We start from the raw sequence: 20,605 nt of genomic DNA on the forward strand, positions 1-20,605 counted from the left end.
ACCAGACAGCGCATTAATGTACCGTTTGAACCGATCCGACCGGAAGCCCAGCTGCGTCTAATGAAGCGCGTTAATATGCTGTGTAGTATTTTGGGACCTATCTTGATGGTCTTATAACAAGTCCGATTACTTTCAAGAGTTTACACATGCTTGCATTATTCGTAGCTCTTTGTCGCTACTTTTTAATTAAACTAACGGTAGAAACCGGTTACGAAGGTTTTGATGGCTCGGGTTCATAGGTCAAACGGACTTGTTCCGTTCCATCTCTAGGTGGGAATAACAATTGGCCTGATGGGGTAATCTTTTGTACAAATGGGGGGAACCTGTTGAATCTCTGGCCGTAACGGGATAGTTTTTAATCTCGTTTCATAATTGCCAATTTACCACTGCAAAGAAATAAAATAAGAGAAACACACACACTATGTTAATCTCTTCAAATTCCTGGGGCTTTTAATAAGCGAATGAAATGCTGTAAAAGCTGTAAAACTTGGCTCAAGTAAACCAAAATTGCAGGTTCGCACGTAATATATTTATCTATATATATTTTTTGCCAGTTACTATAAATATATGAATATATAGGTGAATCAGTTTGAAGAAGCCCGTTACCGTTAGTTTGTCCCGGTTGTTCCGCTCCCTTAGCCCGCGGCTCCTGCTGTTCAGGCACTTCAGCCACTGGTTTGCTCGCACCCTATCGTCTGCGTGCATATACATATACTCACGCACAATGTACTTCACACGTGTTCCACATTTTTTTTTCTTCTGCTGGCTCTCATTTTACCCCATTTCCCTTTTTTTTTCTTTTCTTTTCTTTCTCTCACGTGCGTAGGCTATTTAGTTTGCGGGTAAACAAAAATTTTTCCCTTTTCTGATGTCTCTTCTGGCGACCTAGAACTAGTAGGCTTGTGTGTATATGGAACTCGTGAGCTCTATATTACTTTGTTCATGTCGAACGTGTGTGTGTGCTCTATTCACGACTAGTCGTAGGAGACGGCCCATCTCTTGGGTGCCGAAATGGCGGTGGCGACGGTGGTCAGCTTTCACGCGGATCGTTTTCACTCTGCGGACAACCGCTGCTGGTGCAATACCGAAATAAATATTAATTGCCGTACTTAGTGCGGAGACTATCCCGGGCTTCCGAGAAGCCATTCCAAACTAACTCTGGGTTATTAATTTGATTTATTATTTCCCTTATTTTTTTTTTTATTTTTTTTTTTTTACGATAAAAGCAAAAGAAAAGTTTCTTTAGCATAATTTAATTATGCATCGACAGTAGGTTAACAATTAGGCAATTATTGCGTGGAAATGCATTCTGAAAATTACTCAATTGTTGCTCATTATGGCATTACGTGCAAATGGTAATTATACTCTTTCTGAAATTGCGTGTTCGAAGTGCAGGCTGGTGGAACGCTAAACGGATTATTTATTCTTTACCAAGCCATCGGTTTTTATATTTTGCCGCTAGATGGCTTTGCATGTACTTCTTAAAACCACCGCCAGATGTCGTTCAAAAGCAAAAGCGCAAAGTTTTCTTATTTGAAAATTGAAAAAAAAAGGGAACCCGGTTGGCCGGTTATTTAATTTCATAATTAAGGATTCGTACTGCGATCTTTAATTATCGTTGGCGTAGTCTAGAAATATTTCGACATGATCCATTAAAAATGTCAGAATCTAAATGAATTTAATAACGTTGAACAAAAAAATGAAATCCCCTCGGAGAAACTAGCAGATGGCATTACCATACAGAAATTTAGATTTGCATCGTGTGTGTGTATACTATGTGTATACAATACATTCCATGTGTTAACTGCCAGGTGAGGGTGGTTACGGTCGTCTTTTGGCGATTCGTCGGCCACCACTTGAAATGGAAAAGGTGTGTTTGCTATTCTCGCCCAGGGGACGTGGTGGTTTATTACGGGATTTCTAGAATTCGCGGGACGAGGATAAGAGCCTCTGTTGGCTCTCTTGATTAGCCAACATTCAAAGGAGTGTAAAACGTCATTGTATTTGATAGAGCGCTTAAATAAGACGTCGTCCCTGTCATGCAAATCCACTGAATTCATGAGCGCAGTAAAGGAAAAGGGAATTTTTGAGGCTAAACCGCACCTGTTGAACCGTTCCCTTTGTTCGCAAGCGACACCTGCCGACTTGCGTCAACGCAATATGGGAAAGAAAGTACTAGCTGGGTCGATTTCGCCCACCTATCCGTCATTGTTCAACCTATGTGAATCTCGTTTCAGCTACGTCTGCCCCTGACTTGATCGACATTCCAATCGCAAGATATATTCAAAATCCTCTTTTTTTTTCTTTCGTGTTCTAGATCCTTTCTTGGCTGTGTCGGAAAGGTGAGGAGACGCTGTCACGCTACCACGTCACGTTGGCCGATTCGCTGGCCGCCGCCAAGTCGCAACATCGAGAGTTTCAACGATTTCTCATTCTGGCCCAGGTAAGTCAACGGACTTTGATGTTCCATTCTTTATTTCGATTTTTCACTTTTTCCCTGATGTGTGCGTGTGTGACCCAGCCCTCCACAACCTCACTACTATCGATGCCGTTAATAGTAAGACGCAGCTCGTGGCGAATGGTGATACATAATACCGCTGCTCATAAAACCTGTCGGATCAGTTCGGTCGTGAGAAGAGGTACGAATACGAGTCAAAAAGAGAAAAAAGATGGAGGGAGGGGGGCTGAAACGGCACAAGGCGTGAACGACTGAACACTATGCTTATAGACGTGACGCTCTCGAATTGGGAGAGGCAAGTCGAGCGATCATCGGCAGGTGGGAAATGTGTCGGCCTGGTTTCATTGTCAGTCAGCTCGAGAGAAAAAAGAAAAGGGGACCGAACGTCACATCAACGGGTTGAGGTTTTATTTTTTTGAAAAATACCGACGAGGTCGCCGAGGTTGAACTCCCCGAGCTTCAAATTTTTGTTTTGTGACTTGAAAAAAGCCAATTTTTTGTTTTGTTGTCGAGGATAGTCTTTTACTACGTGCGGCAGCGGTTGGTGACCCGGTTCGGGTAAACGAAGCCGCACTTTTCACAGCCTTCACGTCAATTATTTCATAAAGGTGCTCATCGCGTATGACAGCCCCATGTAACTTATGATTTCGTTTTGTGTCTGTGTGCGTCTGGGCGCTTCTCTCTAATGTCTATACTTGGTTCTAAACGCCCAAGTTGGTAGTAGTAGGAAACGTGGGCGGAGTACGCGGAAGACAACAGAAGCGGGGATCATGTTGCCCGTGTTGTATACATGTTGAACAACAACTTCCTCTATTGGTAGAAAGTGTAATAGAATCTTTTCTTCTGGTGGAGCCTTGGATCCAGGCGATTCGTTTTTTTTTCTTCTCCCCGTCAGCTTCATTTAGACGCTAATTCCTGTTGTCTCGATCGGATTGAATTCGCTCATCTTCTCTTTTTGTTTGGCCGGGAAAGAAACTATTTGCGTGCTGCGCGAGTTTCGAATGCGCATCCGGCAGCCGTTGGCGAAATGTGTGCTGCGTCACATTTCCACGCCGTCATTCCCTGTTTGGTGAGAGCCAGCAAACATGTGATATGTATGGGCCGCCTTTCACCCCCCGTCCGCCCAACACTTGACTCGCATGGAAAAATAAGTTTTGAAAAATTACAACCAGCGCCATGATGAATCGATTCTTTGCCGGAATCGCGCAGAATGTTTTGATAAGTCAGTGGCCGCTATCAAAAATTCCCAAGAGGAAAAATGTACTACACAGAGACGCTTGTGGAATGAAATGAGCGTACGTGCTCATGTTGGAGTTGTTGTTGTTCATTTAGTTGTTTGGTTGTAAGCAATTCCTGCGTGGCACGTATTACGATTCTTTTTTACTCGGGATTTTTAGGGGGGGGGGGGGGGTTGGACCGTTGCCAACACCAGGAAAAAGAAAAAGAAGAAAAAGGAGGAAGGTAATCCGGGAAAATTGTGTATGCAGCAACTGTAGTAGGTACAGATGTCTACATGGTGCGGTGTCGAATTACGTTGGGTTGCAGGGCGCGTTACTTCCACAATAATCATTCTCGTTCGGAAATGTGAACACGAAAATTGGCCCTGGTTTGACCCGATTTCGGAAAACGTACTCAACGCTAAATGAAATAAGTGTAGTACAAGGTGATAAAATGGTGGAAGACGAAGAAGAAGATATTTACAGCATTTACTACACGTATAGTACACGCTGTATAATATCCTTTTTTTTTTAAAGCGTGCAATTAACGTCTCCTCAACCGGCAGACACGGAATACCGTGAACGGGGTGAAAATATGGCCCATAATTCCGGTCGTCTCCTCTCTTGCGAACAAGAGGACGACATCTTCCTTTTCCACAATTTTCTTCGTTTGAATTTCACCAGAAAAGATCAGAAATTTTTTTGTCAAAGAAGAAGAAAAGAGGGAGAGAAAAGATTCTTTTGGCAGTGCCATATTCGAGAAACTGTCTTGCTTGGTAATTTTATGATTTTTAAGGCTGGAGATAAAAAGATCCGTTGGTCGTTGCGACATTTCTAGAACTTTTTGACCTAATTCATTTTTTTTTTCTGTTGTTACACAGTCGTAAACTAAGACCGTGATGAATCCACGGCCCTATCAAAAGGTCTCCATGTTAATCGTTTCAGATAATTTGATTTCGAATTTTATTTTTTTTTAAAGGCGTTTTTCGATCGAATGCGTAACAATGGAGAAAATCGTGTATAGGAAGATTTGACAAAAAATAAAAACACCAAAGAAAAACGTGCGAAACTGCGAAAATCCAATTACTTTCCAGTTGGATTCCCACAGTATTTACAGCACCATCAAAGAGTAAAACAAACACAATTACGATCCCCCCCCCCCCTTTTTTTTGGAATTCCTTTGAATTTTTCGAAGCACTTGTACTGCTTGTAAGTTCGTCATAACCAGCCCCCAACATTTTAGGTCTTCTTGTCAATTTTACTCGCATATGGCTATGCATACATACCGCGTATAATATGCCAAACATAGTTCACGTTAGGAAAGAAGAAGAGAAAAATAACTTAACTTGGGGCGGAGTGCCGGAGAAGCGGACGGGTCGTTTTGAACGTGAATCAACGAACCAAATGCTGATGGAGGAAGAGGAGAGAGAGAGAGGGAAGGCCATTGCGAAGTTCACTCACCTGACCGTGACGGAGCGGCCGCGATTTATTGCGCATTTTCCAAAGGAGAAGAAAATAAGAAATAGAAAGATGAAGAGGGGGGAAAAAATAGAATAGGGGAAAACACGTATACAAGAGGCAGCAGCAGCAGCAGCATTATTACCATCTGTCGTTTGTCCGAATCTTGGCCTTTTTTTATATTTTTATTTTATGTTACACGTATCCTTCACACACATATGCACTTTATGTATGTGGAATTGTGTGGTGGATAGAAGCGAGTGTACAGGCGAACGTCACGCCATTTAAGTGGTCACTATTCTATCTGCGGTCAAGATCCTCCAACCGCCCCACAGTCCTTGCTAGTACACACGGCCGGCCTTGTCACAGCTTATAGGTGTTTAGGTTATTGCTTCGATCGTCGTGTACGCTCGACCGTAGAACCTGGGAATCGTTCGTTTCCTTCTATTTTCAGCCCTCTGGCTTTTTTCTTTTTTCTTTTTGGGGTTAGTCTGTAAGACACACCGTGTAATAAGATTGCGCGTAGAATCTCGTTCGACATCATCTCTCCAACAAATTCTGTACATGAAATCAGTCAGCGTGGCCTCAGCCCGGGGTTGGCTTGCCTATCGTCATGGGAAACAACCCAGTCGAAAACGTGAGCTGATCAAATCACGGGCCGGCGTTCGTCGTCGTCGTCGACGCCGCAGCTCGCTCGTTCGGGCGTCGGGTTTCTGGGACGACTCTGATTATTCACGCTCCATCAGCCGATACCTTTTTTGTTGCTGTATTCTTCTCCGGTGTGTGTGTGTGTGTGTGTTTCACAGCAGAAATGAGCTATTAAACGAGTTGGAACAAAACAAGACAGTCACGTCATTGGATCGTTAGCTTGAAGCGGTACGTGTGTGTATGATGAACGCAACCACGGGACTTCATTAGTCGATTTCGGAGCGGGAAATTTTTGTTTAGTGCTTTTTTTTTTGAGCCGAAATGTGTATATGCCTAGCCGGCGCTGGAGCCCCAGTCAAATGACGCGCCTGTATCTTTTGTTCTTCGACCCTGTCGGAATGCCAGCGATAGGGCCTTTGTGAAAAGTTGGTTATTAAGGCGGATGCTGACGATGCTAATCTCATGCTGTTAGCTCTTTAAGAGACCAGAAAAATAAAACATGTACAAACGCAAACATCAGCAACAAAACTGCTGAGAGAGATTCGTCTGTCTCTGTCTTGTCCAGCCGTTTGTGTGTGCGTGTAAATAGCGTGAAGACGTGGCAAGGTGAACGAGCCGAGAGCCGAGGACGTTCACCAGCACTAAAAGCCCCCACCACCACCACCACTCTCTCATCCCACAGGAGCTTTTGTTGAGTAGTTGTTGGCTTTCCAAGTTGTTGAATTGGCTCCTCTTATCAAATCGGAATCGGTCCAAATTCTCTGCGATTACCAATGCATTAAGCTAATACCTAGAGCAAACTGACAAAAAAGGGAAAAAAGTAAGTTGTTTCTATTCATTTACTACCCTCCAGAAAAGGAAAGAGAAAATGATAAATCGAACGGGGAGAAGAAGAAAACAACAAAAAATAAATAGAAAAAAAAAATAATAGTCAAGACAAAAAAATGTGATCGTTTCCAGCCAGTCAAGAGTCCGCCTTCTTTTCGTAGCGCTGTTGGCTTGACGCCGAGTGTTTTTTTCTCTCTCTCTCTCCCAGCGACTCAGGGTTAGCAGACTAGTGGGGTATGTTCGAGTCCTGCGGTGGTACTATCTGACAGTTCAGCGCCGTCCTTGCTCCGTTCGGTACGCACGAATTTCTCGCTCTCTCCAATTTGGTTTTCCCCCACTCGTGTGTTTATTAAACGTGCAAGACGGGCCAGAAAATTGTGTTGTTTGGGGGAGAAAACTAGCCGTTATGTCCGTTGATCATTCATTCGACGACTATACTTTTCATATCCCGTCGCCGGGAGGATTCCGTTTCGTCTCGACAGTGGCATCCACGGATGCTGCTGATGCATCTCATCCAAATTGATCGCAGTGTGCCTAACGGATTCCATTCGGTGAGGTGGGCGACCTAGTGACGTTCAATTATTAATCGTGGGTGGTAGAAAACCAACATAAACCACCAAAATTCCTGACAGTGAACGAATAACAAACAAGAGAAGCGGAATACGAGTTGAAAGTCAAAACTGCGAATGGCTCATTGAAGCCGGACAAGAAAAAATAACGTGAAAATGAGCGTCGCCAGGCCGAGTGAAACAGGGTGTCGTTTGGTGCGGATCAAACGCGTGCCTTCCAGCGAATTCCACCACCAGCATCCGATTTCTGTCACTCGCAAAACTCCTCAGAATCAGCATCAGCCGCGTTATCTTCCGCCAATCACGCTGCGCAACAGTTCCGCCCCGTCGGGCGTCAATCGCATTTGGATAAACCAGAGGCACTCTGACGCGTGGTACAGCGCCAATAGGTTCGCCGCCGTCCCCGAGTCCTCGCCCTATCATCACCAGGTACGATCATCAGAGCTAGATCACGCGGGCAGCATCTGCTGGATGACCGGCCAAGATCTTCTCGCTTTAGGCTTGGCGTTATTTAGTTATCTAGGAGATCCATCATTTTCAAAAAACGCCAATTTTACCTGCTGGACATTAGACCTTTGTTTTTTTCTTCTTCTCGTCTTAAATTCGTTCCCGAGTTTGTCTGGTTCTGTTGTACATACTGTTTGCTCTGGACGTCTCAGATGAAAACTCACCAGGGCATTTGCATACCACCTGAGCGATGCCAAAAAAGATCGCCCCTTTTTACACGGTGGGAGATAGAGAGAGAGACCTGCATCTTTCACGTGATGTTTAAGGTCTAGTGAACTCGATGATCAACGATGCGCGTCCACCTTCGAGTCATCACGAAGCCCAATGTTGTTGATGCGCGACCCCATAACTGGAACAAAAGAAATCAGCTCCTGCTGCCTCTTTATGCAACAATACAAAAGAGGGGAATAATGAGAAATCTCGCTAGGACCGCCCTAATCTTCCGCGGGCCCACACTATTTGGCCAGTCCCCGGTCGTAATCGTCTTTGGAAGCACGCTCATCATGGCTGCTTAATCTCTGTTGGCCTTATGGTCGACTATATATATACTAGTGGCGCGATAACGAGAACCAAAATGACGCTACACGATCGCCATTGTCATTAGCCGTTGGTTTATTGGTTCTTTTTTTTGGGGTTGGAGCGACCGTGGCCAGCCACCCAGTTGGCCTACGGAGCAGAGAATGTACACATTGTACAACACACAAAATTGGATTCTCGTTTGAGGGTGAAAGCAAAGCAGCCCAACCGAAAAAAAAATAATAATATAACGAGCTCCTATCATGAAAACATAACGATTCTCTGTATTAGTTGTTGCGGTTTTTAGATTTCTTCAATCACCCACTAAAACTTTGGCCGGAGCATGCACTGCTCTACAAAAATTTCCCTTCTCTCTTTTTTGCTTCCAATTTTTATTTTATTTTTTCGCGAGGCAAGGGTTTCCGTATATCAACCTCTCTCGTCGCTTGTTACCACCCTTGTTATTTTTTCCCAGCGTCTTCTTATCGATATGAGAAATATAAGGAAACAAAAGGGGTGCGCCAAAGGTCGCGGCCGGGATTATCGTGCCGTTTCCGCGTTTCGAGAAAGCTGAGATCGGAGCGAGAGTGTAGTAGAATCGCATCGATCTCTATGAGAAGAAGCACGTAACTTTCTCCCAACCAACAACATTGCGTCGCCCCTTCATCAACAACAGCAGGCAGCCTTCCTCCAAACAAAAAAAACAAAACAAAAGAAACACACACACGAAAGAGAGAAAAAAGAAATAGTGAATCGCCGATCAGGAGAAACTGCCAAATCAAAAAACCTCCAGCTTCCATTCCTAGGCTATTTTTCTACATGTTCGTCAGTTCAGTTAGCTCGCTGTCAATGGGCCTCAACTTTCCATTTGTGATGAGTGGATTGTTGTGATGGCGCACACGGTAGTCACCTTCCGGACGTCGAAAACTCCGGACGGGATGGTGCGGTTCAAATTGCCTAGCTCGTACATGTCTTGTTGTCTGTATGAAATACCACGCCTGCAATTCAGCAGCTTGAGTAACCAACGAGGATGTCATCACGTTAAGACATGAGATATCCCTTTGGCGCCTCATGATGGTAATCTTTCCTTTTCCTTGTTTCTTTTTTTGTTTTATTTTGCACGGGAGCGTATCGAATGAACCGTAAGGCCCCCGCCATCGCATTCCTCGTTCTTCTGGCTCGTTTCCGAGAAATTGATGGTTGGCAAAACACGGGATTCGGTGATAATCCGATGTGAAATTCGTTTGAATAAGTGGCGCGATTCCCTTTAGCGTGATGAGGCTTCAAATCACTCAATTGGCCAATGAGCCTCTCTTGTCTATCAAGTGATTTGAACGAGCGTATAGCGGCTGCCTGGGATACGTCATATATCAAAATAAGCGCGGCTTAGATTACGCGTGCAGTATGTTACGCGACCTACTCTCGTCGATGCTCTTGACAGCCAAAGTTTTTTATCATTTCCAGCTCAACGGGGGGGGGGAGGATGAATCCGGATCTTCTCTTTTACATTTTACTTTTTTTTTTCACCAACGAGTCTATTGGTCCATCCACACGGATGAATGTTTACACGAGAGGGTTTCTCGTTCGCTGAAAGGAGGAGGCTGTATCTTCTATACAGAAAGGGAGCGATCGGGACAAGGAGGATCCCCCCTCTTTTCTCTTTTCTTTTTTGATCCCCTTCTCTTTGTGTCGGGGCGGCCTTTTATGTATATCTGTCACGTGTTTGGGTCGTCGTCGGGGTTATCGAAAAGGGCGTAACTAAAGCCGGCAGATGGTTTCTTTCCCTCTTTAAACGAAAAGAATAGGACAGCTAGGAACTTGTGTACATTCTCCCCCCCCCCCCCCATCTCGCCGTATATTTAGACTGTGTGTGTGCATGTACGCTCTATTCGGCAATTGGGAAACTAGAGGAAAGCTGAGAGCGTCTCTTCTTTCTCCAATACTCTGCGTCCTCCCCATTCTCGCCCGGCACAAAGCAAAAAAGTTTTTCCTCCGACATTTAATTTAGTCGCTTATATTTGACGGACTGTGTCGGAGGGAGGGTCAGCTTGCCCCCAAAAACTTTGGGGCTGGCACAACAGATGAAATGTGAACACACACAACGAGCGCTGTCTCCTAACTCTTGCCAACGTTATAATATAATATGAACAATATGTGTGCGGATTCCGTTGACAATCGCCGGCTGGATATATTTTTCTCCCCTTCGATTATGTGGCGGAGGGGGCCTTGTGAGAATAAGGCGACACCCTGGCCATATGCTGCCCAGCCATCCAGCCCAGCCCACACGCTAATCTTTCCGAAGCGCGCGTGCAGCCCTTTACTTTTTCCATCCCCACAAACATCGGACCAACTGTTGAATTATGGATTTATTAGATAAATATCGACTTGATCTCTGGCGCGTGTCAAACGTTTCTCCCACTGCTAATTCTCGATGAATATTCCAATGCCAACTGGGGGAACGTCTCTAACACTCCCCTCCTTTCAGTTTTGTAAACGACTCATTCCGCCGGCCGTAAATAGTTGGATTATTTCATAAAAAATGACGTGATGGTTGAACGACCCCTTTTTTCTTTTTTCCCCTCTCTTCTGGTTTTCAAAGTTTTGACAGTGTCTTAATCGCTCGTCTAATTTAGTGAGCGAATCGGATCGGCGAATCGACGGAATTTGAATGGGTTGAAAGACCTGTGTTATTCCATTTCGAAGTTGCCAAACTCTCTTTCCTTCAGGACTGATTGGAGTCTGATTTTCTTGCCTTATTATCGCGTACACCAATCAATAGAGAGATGGAAGTAAAGCTGGGCCAATTTTAGCCTCGGGATTTTCGTGTGCCGGAGGCTGTACGTAGGAGAAAAGTTGTCGGTTTTTCCCATTAAATATCCGGCCCGGGCGGCCAAGTGGCAAGTTTTCAAACGTGCGTTAGATTATTCTTATTTTCATATTTTTTTTTTTTTGTATCGAGTTTTTTTGTTGTTGTTGTTGTTGTTAGCGACGATGAACTTGGATTTCAGCGTGATTGTTATTTTTTTTTCGGTCGAATCGAATGCACGACCTGGCACTTTCTCTCCCCTCTCCCAATTTCCCATTCTTACAGAGAGCTCTCTATATAATTCGTGATTGTTTGGGAACATTCCGATCGCTCGATGGTTCACTCATCCCAAATGGAGTTTCTTGAACGGGTTTGAAAATGTCCCGCGCTCTTTATCTGTCTTTTGTTTTGATTTGATCACCGAAATGTCGGCGGACTCGGCGAGAAGCAAGCATCCGCGACCGAAGGCTCTTAGACGACCTCGTCCATCCTTCCGGGCAAATACCTGGGTATTCCTTATCCATTAAAATAAAATAAAAAATTACTTTTAAAAAGCAAACCAAAAGAGTTTCAGAAAAATAATCAAAAAAACAAATATAAATACGTAGAGTATAATCTTTAAAAAATAAAAAAGAACTCATGCTAGAGATCCATTATCCGTCAGAAAATCACGAGGATAAACCATTTAGCTCTGGAGCAGCGGTATTTTCTTGATAGGGCAAAAAAAGAAAAAGAAAAACCCGTCTGTTTTTCAGTGTCCAAGTAACCTACACGATACCGCTAGGCGTTTATAGGCACTGCCGCTCCTACCTACTACATTGTACCCACACGCTGATAGCCCTAACAGCCAGAGGACGCAGAGAGATGATGTCGAAAGATGGTTATCGCATCTCGCAACAACCGTTCAGAGTTTAGTGCCTCCGAGGGAACCGAGAAAAAGTCGCACCCAATTCTTCCGCTCCCGCAGAACTGTGCCAACTTGGCTACCGCTCCAACACCTGCGCACGATGACACAGTAGTTTGTGTGTATTTTTCAGGGAAAACAACATACGCGTTTCTTTGAATTTCGTAATCGAGAAAGCCTTTCTAAATGATAATATAGTAGTAGTACAATGTAGATATGTATTTGATGTTGGCAAGCGCACATCTCTTTGCTCATCCATAATATTATAATGGCAGGGAAGAAGCTGTACGCAGCATGCGTGTCGTTTCTGTTGGTGGTGTCCAACTCTAATCGATTACAATCCTATGAAAAGAGCATCAGCCAAAGAGAGAGAAAGAGAGGGGGGAGGACCTCTCTTTTGATTAGTGTGAGTGAAAAAGGGGGACGCGTGCATCCGGGACGAGCCTTGTTAACAACAGCACTTATTACAGATGTGACGAATATCTGTGGACTGTCAACGCGTTGTGCACGCACTTTGCACACAGCAGGGGAGGGCGACGACAAGAAGAAAGACTCTGGGGTCGGCCGACGACGACGACTGCTGTAATGATCTATTTCGTCATTTCCTATAGCTCAGCTATAGCGAAAGCTATTTTCATTCGACCCCTCCTGCTGGCGCCCCTATAATTGATTGGGGGTCTTCATTGTAGACACGACCTGGATCATTGACGAACGCCAGGAATCCATATTCTAGCAGCCTATAGTGTAAAGTGACCCCCACTGAGGGCGATCCGCCCTACTTGATGCCCTTATGACCGCAGCGCAGTAGCAACTCTATTGCATCGCCCTTCAGGAGCGATCGAGAAAATGTTTGATTGTGTAAGAATAAAATAGACCAGGCCGCCGCCGCCGTCATCATCATCCCGTATGGCCTTTCCGGACCATTGCTGGTCCGTTCATACGCCAACCGCCATCGGCCTTGCCGATCCTCGATGACAAGACAGGCGCCCGGTCGATCGGGCACAACGTCCTTGCTCCCGATTCGAGCCGTTGACGATCTTCCGCAATGATGATGATGACGACGGAAGACTACGTATACACATCGTGAGGGCTTTTTTTTCTACCAAGGTCGTTTTCTCTCCGCCTAACTGTTCTCCGTGCTGGCTTATCATCTCTCACTGACGTTGCCGCCGGTGGGTACTTGCGTTCGCCTTTGTGCTCAGGTGCCAGCAGACAACCAGTGGTATAGCGTCTACCGAACGCCGACTGCATGAGCGATCGAACGAGTTATAATAATAATAAAAAAAGAGAAGCGTCAGCTGGCTAGTGGTGGTGGTGTTGTATTTACACGAGCGCGTAGTACACCAGCTACCACCGAAATGAAAAGGCGAATAGGCCATGTCCGTTAGTTGAACCTTTTGCTGCGTTCCAATTTATTACTATGCAGTCCGGGCGATGACGGCCAAACCATTTTATTTTCTTCTTCTTCTTTCAAGTCATTCGCTCCGACTAGACTCGCTGGCGTATAATGTCGACTTGGAATATGGCCCTTCTGGCATGTAGCATAATGGAGCAGTTCATCATTTTATTTATTTATTTTTTTTTTTCGGTGGGTCCGGTTGTTCGAACGACTCCCAAGATCGTCTCGGAATATTTTTAGTCTTTATTTTTCTCTCTCGAAAAGTTATTAGTAGCGCAATCCGCTAGAATATCAAGAACTCAAAAATCATTCACGCGCAACGGGATTTTTCAGCGGTGGATTTTTATTTTTTGTTTTTTTTGTTTCTCTCCACTTCTGTTCAACTCCACCAGGAAAAAAACGACGTAGTCACTAGAGCGAACCAACGGCAATATAATAAGCTTGGCTATATTTCGTGAGCGGCCTATCAATTTCCCGTAAGCGTGAGCAGACTTCTTCTCGAACCGTCTATAAAACAATCAAATCGCATCTTCTTTTTATTAGGGATTTTTGTTTCCTTTGGGTTTTTGTTGTCTGTGTCAAGTTTCCATCTTCTTTCGAGATTTCAATCTGGCGCCAAAAATTCGTTAACTTATTTTTCTTTTTTGAAGGGGAGAAAAAAAAAGAACTTTGCGTTCACTTGGTCGCTCGATTTCACTTTTCCCTCCCTGTCTTTTTTTTTTATTTCTAAGGTTTCGTTGCGTCTACATGACTCTCGTGCTATCTGCGTGTATATATTTTTGTATTCTTGTACGAAACGAACGCTCACCCGGTCACTTTCTCTTCTCAGCATCCCCTCCGCATTTTTACCGGAGAGAGAGAGGCCAGGAACAAAAACATCCCATTGTATTGATACTCCTCTTTTCTATGTCCCTCTCTCTCCTTTAACCCTTTCTATTTTTCCTTGTTGTTGTCCCAACCATCTTGCCCCCCGGATATAACATGCACAGAAAACGTTAGTGACTTGGGTCGTATTTTATTACATCTCTCCATCTACCCCATTTGAAAAGAAGAAGAAAAAAGAGAGACAAGTTGAATGCATTAACCAAGATGTATACTCATATGTGTGGCATCTTGTTTTTAAAAATAAAAATTTTTCTTCGTGTTGGGCACCCCAGAAACAAATCGTCAAAGGCAAGGAACTGCTGGAAGACTTGCAGCGGGATTCCGGCGTCGCTACCACGTCGGCCTCCCTGACTCCCGCTGAGTCGAGAGACGAACAGCCGGCGGTCGCCGAAACCGACTCGAGCGTTGGGCGTACACGACCCAGCAGCAGCAGCAACAACAACAGTAACAGCAGCATCCTCGACCTTGCCTCTTCGTTGCAGACTCAGCTGTCCAAGTTCGGTCACCGACTGGACGACACCCGCGAGCGACTTGAAGATACCTCCCGTTGCTACGAACTCCTTGACAAGGTAAAGAGAAAAAAAATAAACTACAAATTTTTTTTCATTTCTACTTCAGTGCAGGCCGATAAAACACCTCGCCAGCCATCTTGATTTTTTTTTTTTCGGGGGTTTCTTTTGTGTGGATAAAGCACGATATTAAAAAAGAAAATCTCATAGAGTTTCCTTGGAAATTTTTATTTATCGTCGTTGTTTGAATGCGCTGATAAGTGGAACGCGAGAAAACGGTTGTTATTTGTTCCATCCCCATCGTCCATATTTTTTTTATTTTTTTTTTTGTTTTGTTTATTATTTGAATAGCACGGAAATGAGTGGCAAAGTAGCTCCCTTGACTTGAGAACCAGGCGGGGAGAAAGAGAGGAAGTCTAAAAGGCAATTGTTGTTTATACGATTATATTTCGCCTTTCAGAAGAATGAGAGGAGACTCTTGGTTATTCTCCGCCTTTTTCTCCTACAACAAACAGTTATTTCGTTATTCTTTCTATCAAACAAGACTTTTTTTTCTTGTTTTTTTTTTTCGGAATATTTTATAAACATTCACGGAGCCGAAAGACGCGGAGGAACGCCTTTCACGGGCAACTTGCCTCACTGATTTCGCCACAGGACGACGGGTATGCGGCTGCTTCCTTCCTCCATTGTTTCTCAATCCTCCACCCACTCCGTTCAGCTCGGCTGTGTCACGGGCCAGGCAACACTTGACACATCCTGCGTCATTGGCCCGTTGCGCGTTTTTATCTCGCCGACATTTCGGCAATCAAGATCCCTATCGAATCTTTAGACATTTTTCTCCATTGCGTGTCCTTGTAGTCCACGGATGGCTTTGAACTGCATCTATAAATATTTGGTAAAATTTAGAACTTTGAGAATGTCATCAAAGAAGAGCTCTGTCTTCCAGGTTTCAACTTTTGTTTCTAAGAACAAAATTGGAGACTGGAATATATATGATAAGACAAATTTTTTGGTTTTCTGATGTAACGTTTTAAGGACTGTAATATAGCCTTTTGTATATTTGGGGTGAAGAGTGTGTTGTTGTTGTTGTTCCTGCCCGAGGGAAGGGAGAAACTTTCCCTTTCCATCAGTTAGCTAAGAGAAAATAACTGGTAACAACCTTGAGTAGATGTGGCTAGAGAGAGAAAGACGACCTCGAAGGCTATTATCCAATTCTCGGTGGCGAGTCGCGGGTTAAAAAAAAATTATTAACTGCCTTTGAAGAGAAGATGGAAAGAACGAGGAATGCAAATGAAGGACGACTTTCTCCTTTGTTGAACAATGAGACGATTCTAGCCAAAGTAATAACCCTTTATTTTCTTTATGTTTGTCGAACCACAAAGGCCTACGAATGGGGCGTAGAGGCTATGAAACTAGCTTCGAAACTCAAGCTGGACCAGCAACCTTGTCCTCCGTCCGTGGCCAGTCACCTTCTTCACCAGGTGGATGCGTTCCTATCGGCCGCCGATAAGGTGTCGCATCCAACCGCACTAGAAGACCTCAACACCCTGGCTCGCAAGCTAGACAATCCGAAATTACTCGACCAGTGCAAGGTAACTCGACCGATAAAACAAACTGTCTCCGTTCTTCTTGTTTTTTTGTCCATTTCGAAATTTTTCTCTCTCCCTCGAGCTCGATGAATTCATTTACCATTGCTATCATTCTTGTCATACCAATGCATGTATATATTTTTTTTTTAACGAGTTCCGATCAAGATGTCAACTGACGTTTCAACAAATCATTTAAAAAGATTTAATTGGTAAATTCCAAGGTAAAATCAAGTTCTTGTTTTCAAACCTTGAAAAAAGAATTAGCCAGTTATTTTTTCCCCTTGGTCGATTTCCTATTGAAGTTACATAATCAACTTCTATTCATGAATTTGTTATTTTTTTTCGCTCAGTTGGCTCAGAACAGATGTCAAGAAACTATGGAGCTGCTGGAATTTCGCCGAAGAATCTTGACCGATTACGTCAAGGAAGATGAAATCAAACGACAGGAACAACAACAGCAGGTGCAGCAACAGCAAGACAAACATGAGGTAGAATTCTAAAGATTAACAAAAAGTGATGAATTGGGATTGAGAAAAACAATGAATATTAATTACAATTAAGTGTTTCTTATTATCATAGGTCTGTAGAATCATTTTGCTAGCAGTAATAGTAAAGAAAAACAATCAATTAGCATAGAAAGCCACACCTAGTTAGCTTAATAAGCCAGCCGGAGATACCAGAAGATTTATCTCTTTGTTTTGATAGGTCGAATCGAATATCTACGAGAACGTAGCCGAGTTGAATGCTTCGTCAACCTGCGAGGACAAAGTGGATGGATGCAGCAACAAGGACTTCCCTGTCTGGAAGAAGAACGACGCCGGCAGCCAGTCGGTGAGGGCAGCAGACGGCAACAATTGTGTTTTGTTGCGTGTCAAAAAGAATTCTAGCCCTGATGCGTTAGCGAAACAGACGCAACAACAGCCAAGTTCTAGCTTGGCCGCCTATCCGCCGCATCCGCTACGCGGGACAACTTCTTACAGTTCAGGAACGTCACTCTCCAGCTACGCCTCATCGTCGACCAGCTGGAGCTCGCGAATGAAGTTGGCCATGAACCGGAAACTCTCATCGACCGGCACTGAACCAACATTGCCTGTCGACGATGTTTCGGATGAAAGCAAGATGGATAAGTAAGAGTTGTTTTTTAATTGGCTATCCGCTGCGAGGAAATTGCGAATTGGACTGATTGAATGATTGATGGATTAGGAATGGAGTGAACAGTACGGGTAGTAAAACAGAAGAGGAAGAGGATCACTCAGAGGATGTTTCCGTCTGCCAATCTCCAATTTCCGTCAACAGCCACTTGCAGTGTCGAGCTTCATCCATCGACTTGTCCTTACCCATTGCCGAAATGCAAGAATCAGGATTCACCGAGGACAACATTAAATCTCAAAAGTAAAATTATTTTCCTAAATTTAATCAAATAATTTTTTTTAAATTAACAATAATTCATGTCTTTATTACTAGGACTTTGTTTCTCATCATGCGAGAAATGATTCAAACTGAGCGCGATTATGTCCGCTCGTTGGAGTATATAATAGAGGTAGGAATTCAGCCGTAATAATAACTCGATTCATTTTCTTTTCTCGTACGTGTGAAAATAACACAATTTCGTAACAAGAGATTAATGAGGGTGTGCTTGTATAACCACAATTTTTTTAGAATTATATCCCGGAACTGTCACGCGAGGATATACCCCAAGCCCTGCGTGGCAAACGCAATGTCATCTTTGGTAACATTGAAAAAATCTACGGCTTCCACCACCACTACTTCCTGCGTGAACTGGAGCATTGCCACAATGTACCCTTCCTAGTGGGCCAGTGTTTCCTCCGACACGAACAGCATTTCTATCTCTACGCCCTCTACAACAAGAATAAACCTAAATCCGACGCTCTGATGGCTGAATATGGAACGGCTTTCTTTAGGGTATTCACAGATATAATAGAATTCAAACAAAACATTCGGTTCACCGCTATGGCTTCAATGTAACTCACTGACACTTTGTGTCGTTCTTTCTTTGTTTTTTGTTTTTTAAATTTTTTCAACAGAGGAAGCAGACAGAATTGGGAGATAAAATGGATTTGGCGAGTTATTTGCTCAAACCAGTCCAGCGAATGGGCAAATACGCCTTGCTGTTGAAGCAGTTGCTTAAAGAAAGTGGTGACAAGGAACCTGAATTTGTCGACCTTTTGGGGGCTGAGCAAATGGTTCGTTTTCAATTGCGTCACGGCAACGACCTGCTGGCCATGGATTCGCTTCGAGACTGTGACATCAACGTCAAAGAGCAGGGCCGTCTGCTGCGACAAAGCGAGTTCTATTGTTGGCAGGGTAGAAAGAAGGGACTTAGACACGTTTTTCTCTTTGAGGATCTCATCCTCTTCAGCAAGGCCAAACGCGATCCAGAACGCAAAGTACGTATCAGATTTGATAGGATTTGTACAGTGAAATGCAGTCAAATTAATCTTACTTGTTTCTACGATAGAATCTGGATATTTATATCTACAAGCATAGCATGAAGACATCCGACATTGGTTTCACAGCCAAAATGGGCGAATCAAGTACCAGGTTTGAAATATGGTTTCGAAAGCGGAAGCCAAACGAGACGATTGTCATGGAAGCAACAAATCCAGACATCAAACAGACTTGGGTTGAAGACATCAGTCGCATTCTCTGGAAACAAGCGTTAAGAAATAGAGGTAAACTATCCATTTTATCGTTCTGGCCTTCTTCAATACTCTTAATTCAAATGTTATTCAAACAGAATTACGTATGACTGAGATGGCGGAGATGGGAATTGGTAACAAACCGTGTTTAGATATCCGACCAAGTCAGGATCAAATTAATGATCGATCCATCAGTTACGCGCAATTAGCTAAAGGTATTAAATTGCATTCCCGATTTGTCCCCCTCTAGATCTCAAATAAAATTTCAATACATTTTCCCCTTGAATTTACAGCACCGAAATTTCGACATTCTGTATGTGGATCAATACTTTCGGACAGTCGGAGCAGTAAGCGGCCTCACTCGATAATCTCAGTCAGTTCCTCTGCCTCTTCGGCCTCATCCGGAAGCGGGAGTGTCAATGACAATCGTAGTTCCAACAGTAACGGACATCAAGATTCGCCAGCATCAACTGCTTTAGTAGCCAATCTACACAATCACAGATCAAAAACCAACCAAAGCCAATGCTCTGCAGGTAATTGTTTGCCTTGTGCGGAATATAACGTGAAAGAAAACGTGTAAAGTTGAGATGTGTAACCGCTAATTTTTTTTCATATTCTCCTCGGAATGTAGAGTCGGGAATTTTAGCCGACCTGTCGATGAGCTATGACGACCCAGAATCGGGCCACTGCCGTATCGGAAGATCTGACAGTTCCATTACCACCGAGTCCGTTGATTCGGTAACGCTATCTCCGTCGTCACCTCTGACCTCATCCAAGTCATGTCCGTACCCGAGTATGACGCCTATTTCTCTCTATGTGAATAACAAGTTGATTCCCATTACTCCTTCGCCGTCTCACAAGAACATGCCCATGACTGAGGTAATTAACCTACAATAGTAATTTATTCAAATAAGTAACTAACCGTTTGTTTTTATGATGCTTTCCCGTTTAGATGTAGACGACGGCAGATGGAATTCGAAACAACAGTTTTCCTTGTCCGCCAACCTCGCCAGCTTGTACATAAGAAACCGATCGCAAGACTACAACAACGTTTTGAAAATATGTTTAAACTAACTTCAGTTTATGATTCTCTCTAGTTTCTTTTTGTTGTTTTGCTTCACTAACTCGTCCATTCGCTACGGAATTCATGATGCTAGATTATTATTTACCAATAAAAACAATGAAAAATAACTTAGCGTCCATTATCTTGTTCAATTGAAACCCATCTATCTAACAATCGTCGTTTTCGTGGTAATTCAGTTGATGGCAAAACGTTTGTAATAGTACAGCGCAGCAAATGGAATACAGGTAAACAAAAAGTTGAGAACACAAAATTTGAAATATTAGAATTAATCATTTATACTTGTCGTAAACAGTTGGCACGAGAAAGTGCTTATCAATCAACTGTAATCAACAAACGTAACCCACGTAGCTTATACTCTTTTCTATGGCAAGAAGCAAACTGAGGTGAGGGTTTAAAAAGGGCGACGGATGAGAGAAAATGCCCGAATTTTGGTTTCCAACCCTATGGAGGTTGAGTATTTCATTCTTTCTAAGTATTGAAGCCGACTACTTTTCTAACGGAACTGTTCAACGTATGTTAAGCTTTATATCGCAGCCTTGCAGTTTTATTCAAGGTGACAGCAGTTTCT

The 20,605-nt window shown here is 43.6% G+C and overlaps 1 protein-coding gene across 6 annotated transcripts in view; it reads left to right on the forward strand.

Moving 5' to 3' along the window:
* LOC124194558 overlaps positions 1 to 20,144 on the forward strand; it is a 44,454-nt gene extending 24,310 nt beyond the window's left edge. For all 6 annotated transcript variants that reach the window (XM_046588808.1, XM_046588806.1, XM_046588807.1 and 3 more), the window contains 14 exons: positions 2,318 to 2,443; positions 14,468 to 14,764; positions 16,087 to 16,296; positions 16,644 to 16,781; positions 16,999 to 17,420; positions 17,497 to 17,685; positions 17,758 to 17,833; positions 17,953 to 18,216; positions 18,339 to 18,701; positions 18,773 to 18,986; positions 19,052 to 19,168; positions 19,247 to 19,486; positions 19,585 to 19,832; positions 19,906 to 20,144. In XM_046588808.1, the coding sequence (XP_046444764.1) occupies positions 2,318 to 2,443; positions 14,468 to 14,764; positions 16,087 to 16,296; positions 16,644 to 16,781; positions 16,999 to 17,420; positions 17,497 to 17,685; positions 17,758 to 17,833; positions 17,953 to 18,216; positions 18,339 to 18,701; positions 18,773 to 18,986; positions 19,052 to 19,168; positions 19,247 to 19,486; positions 19,585 to 19,832; positions 19,906 to 19,911 (2,910 nt within the window). In that variant the 3' untranslated portion in view covers positions 19,912 to 20,144. The remainder of the gene's footprint in view (positions 1 to 2,317; positions 2,444 to 14,467; positions 14,765 to 16,086; positions 16,297 to 16,643; positions 16,782 to 16,998; positions 17,421 to 17,496; positions 17,686 to 17,757; positions 17,834 to 17,952; positions 18,217 to 18,338; positions 18,702 to 18,772; positions 18,987 to 19,051; positions 19,169 to 19,246; positions 19,487 to 19,584; positions 19,833 to 19,905) is intronic.
* Positions 20,145 to 20,605: the final 461 nt, after the last annotated feature.

Source organism: Daphnia pulex, chromosome 5 (assembly GCF_021134715.1).
Source record: "Daphnia pulex isolate KAP4 chromosome 5, ASM2113471v1".
Classification (NCBI taxonomy): domain Eukaryota; kingdom Metazoa; phylum Arthropoda; class Branchiopoda; order Diplostraca; family Daphniidae; genus Daphnia; species Daphnia pulex.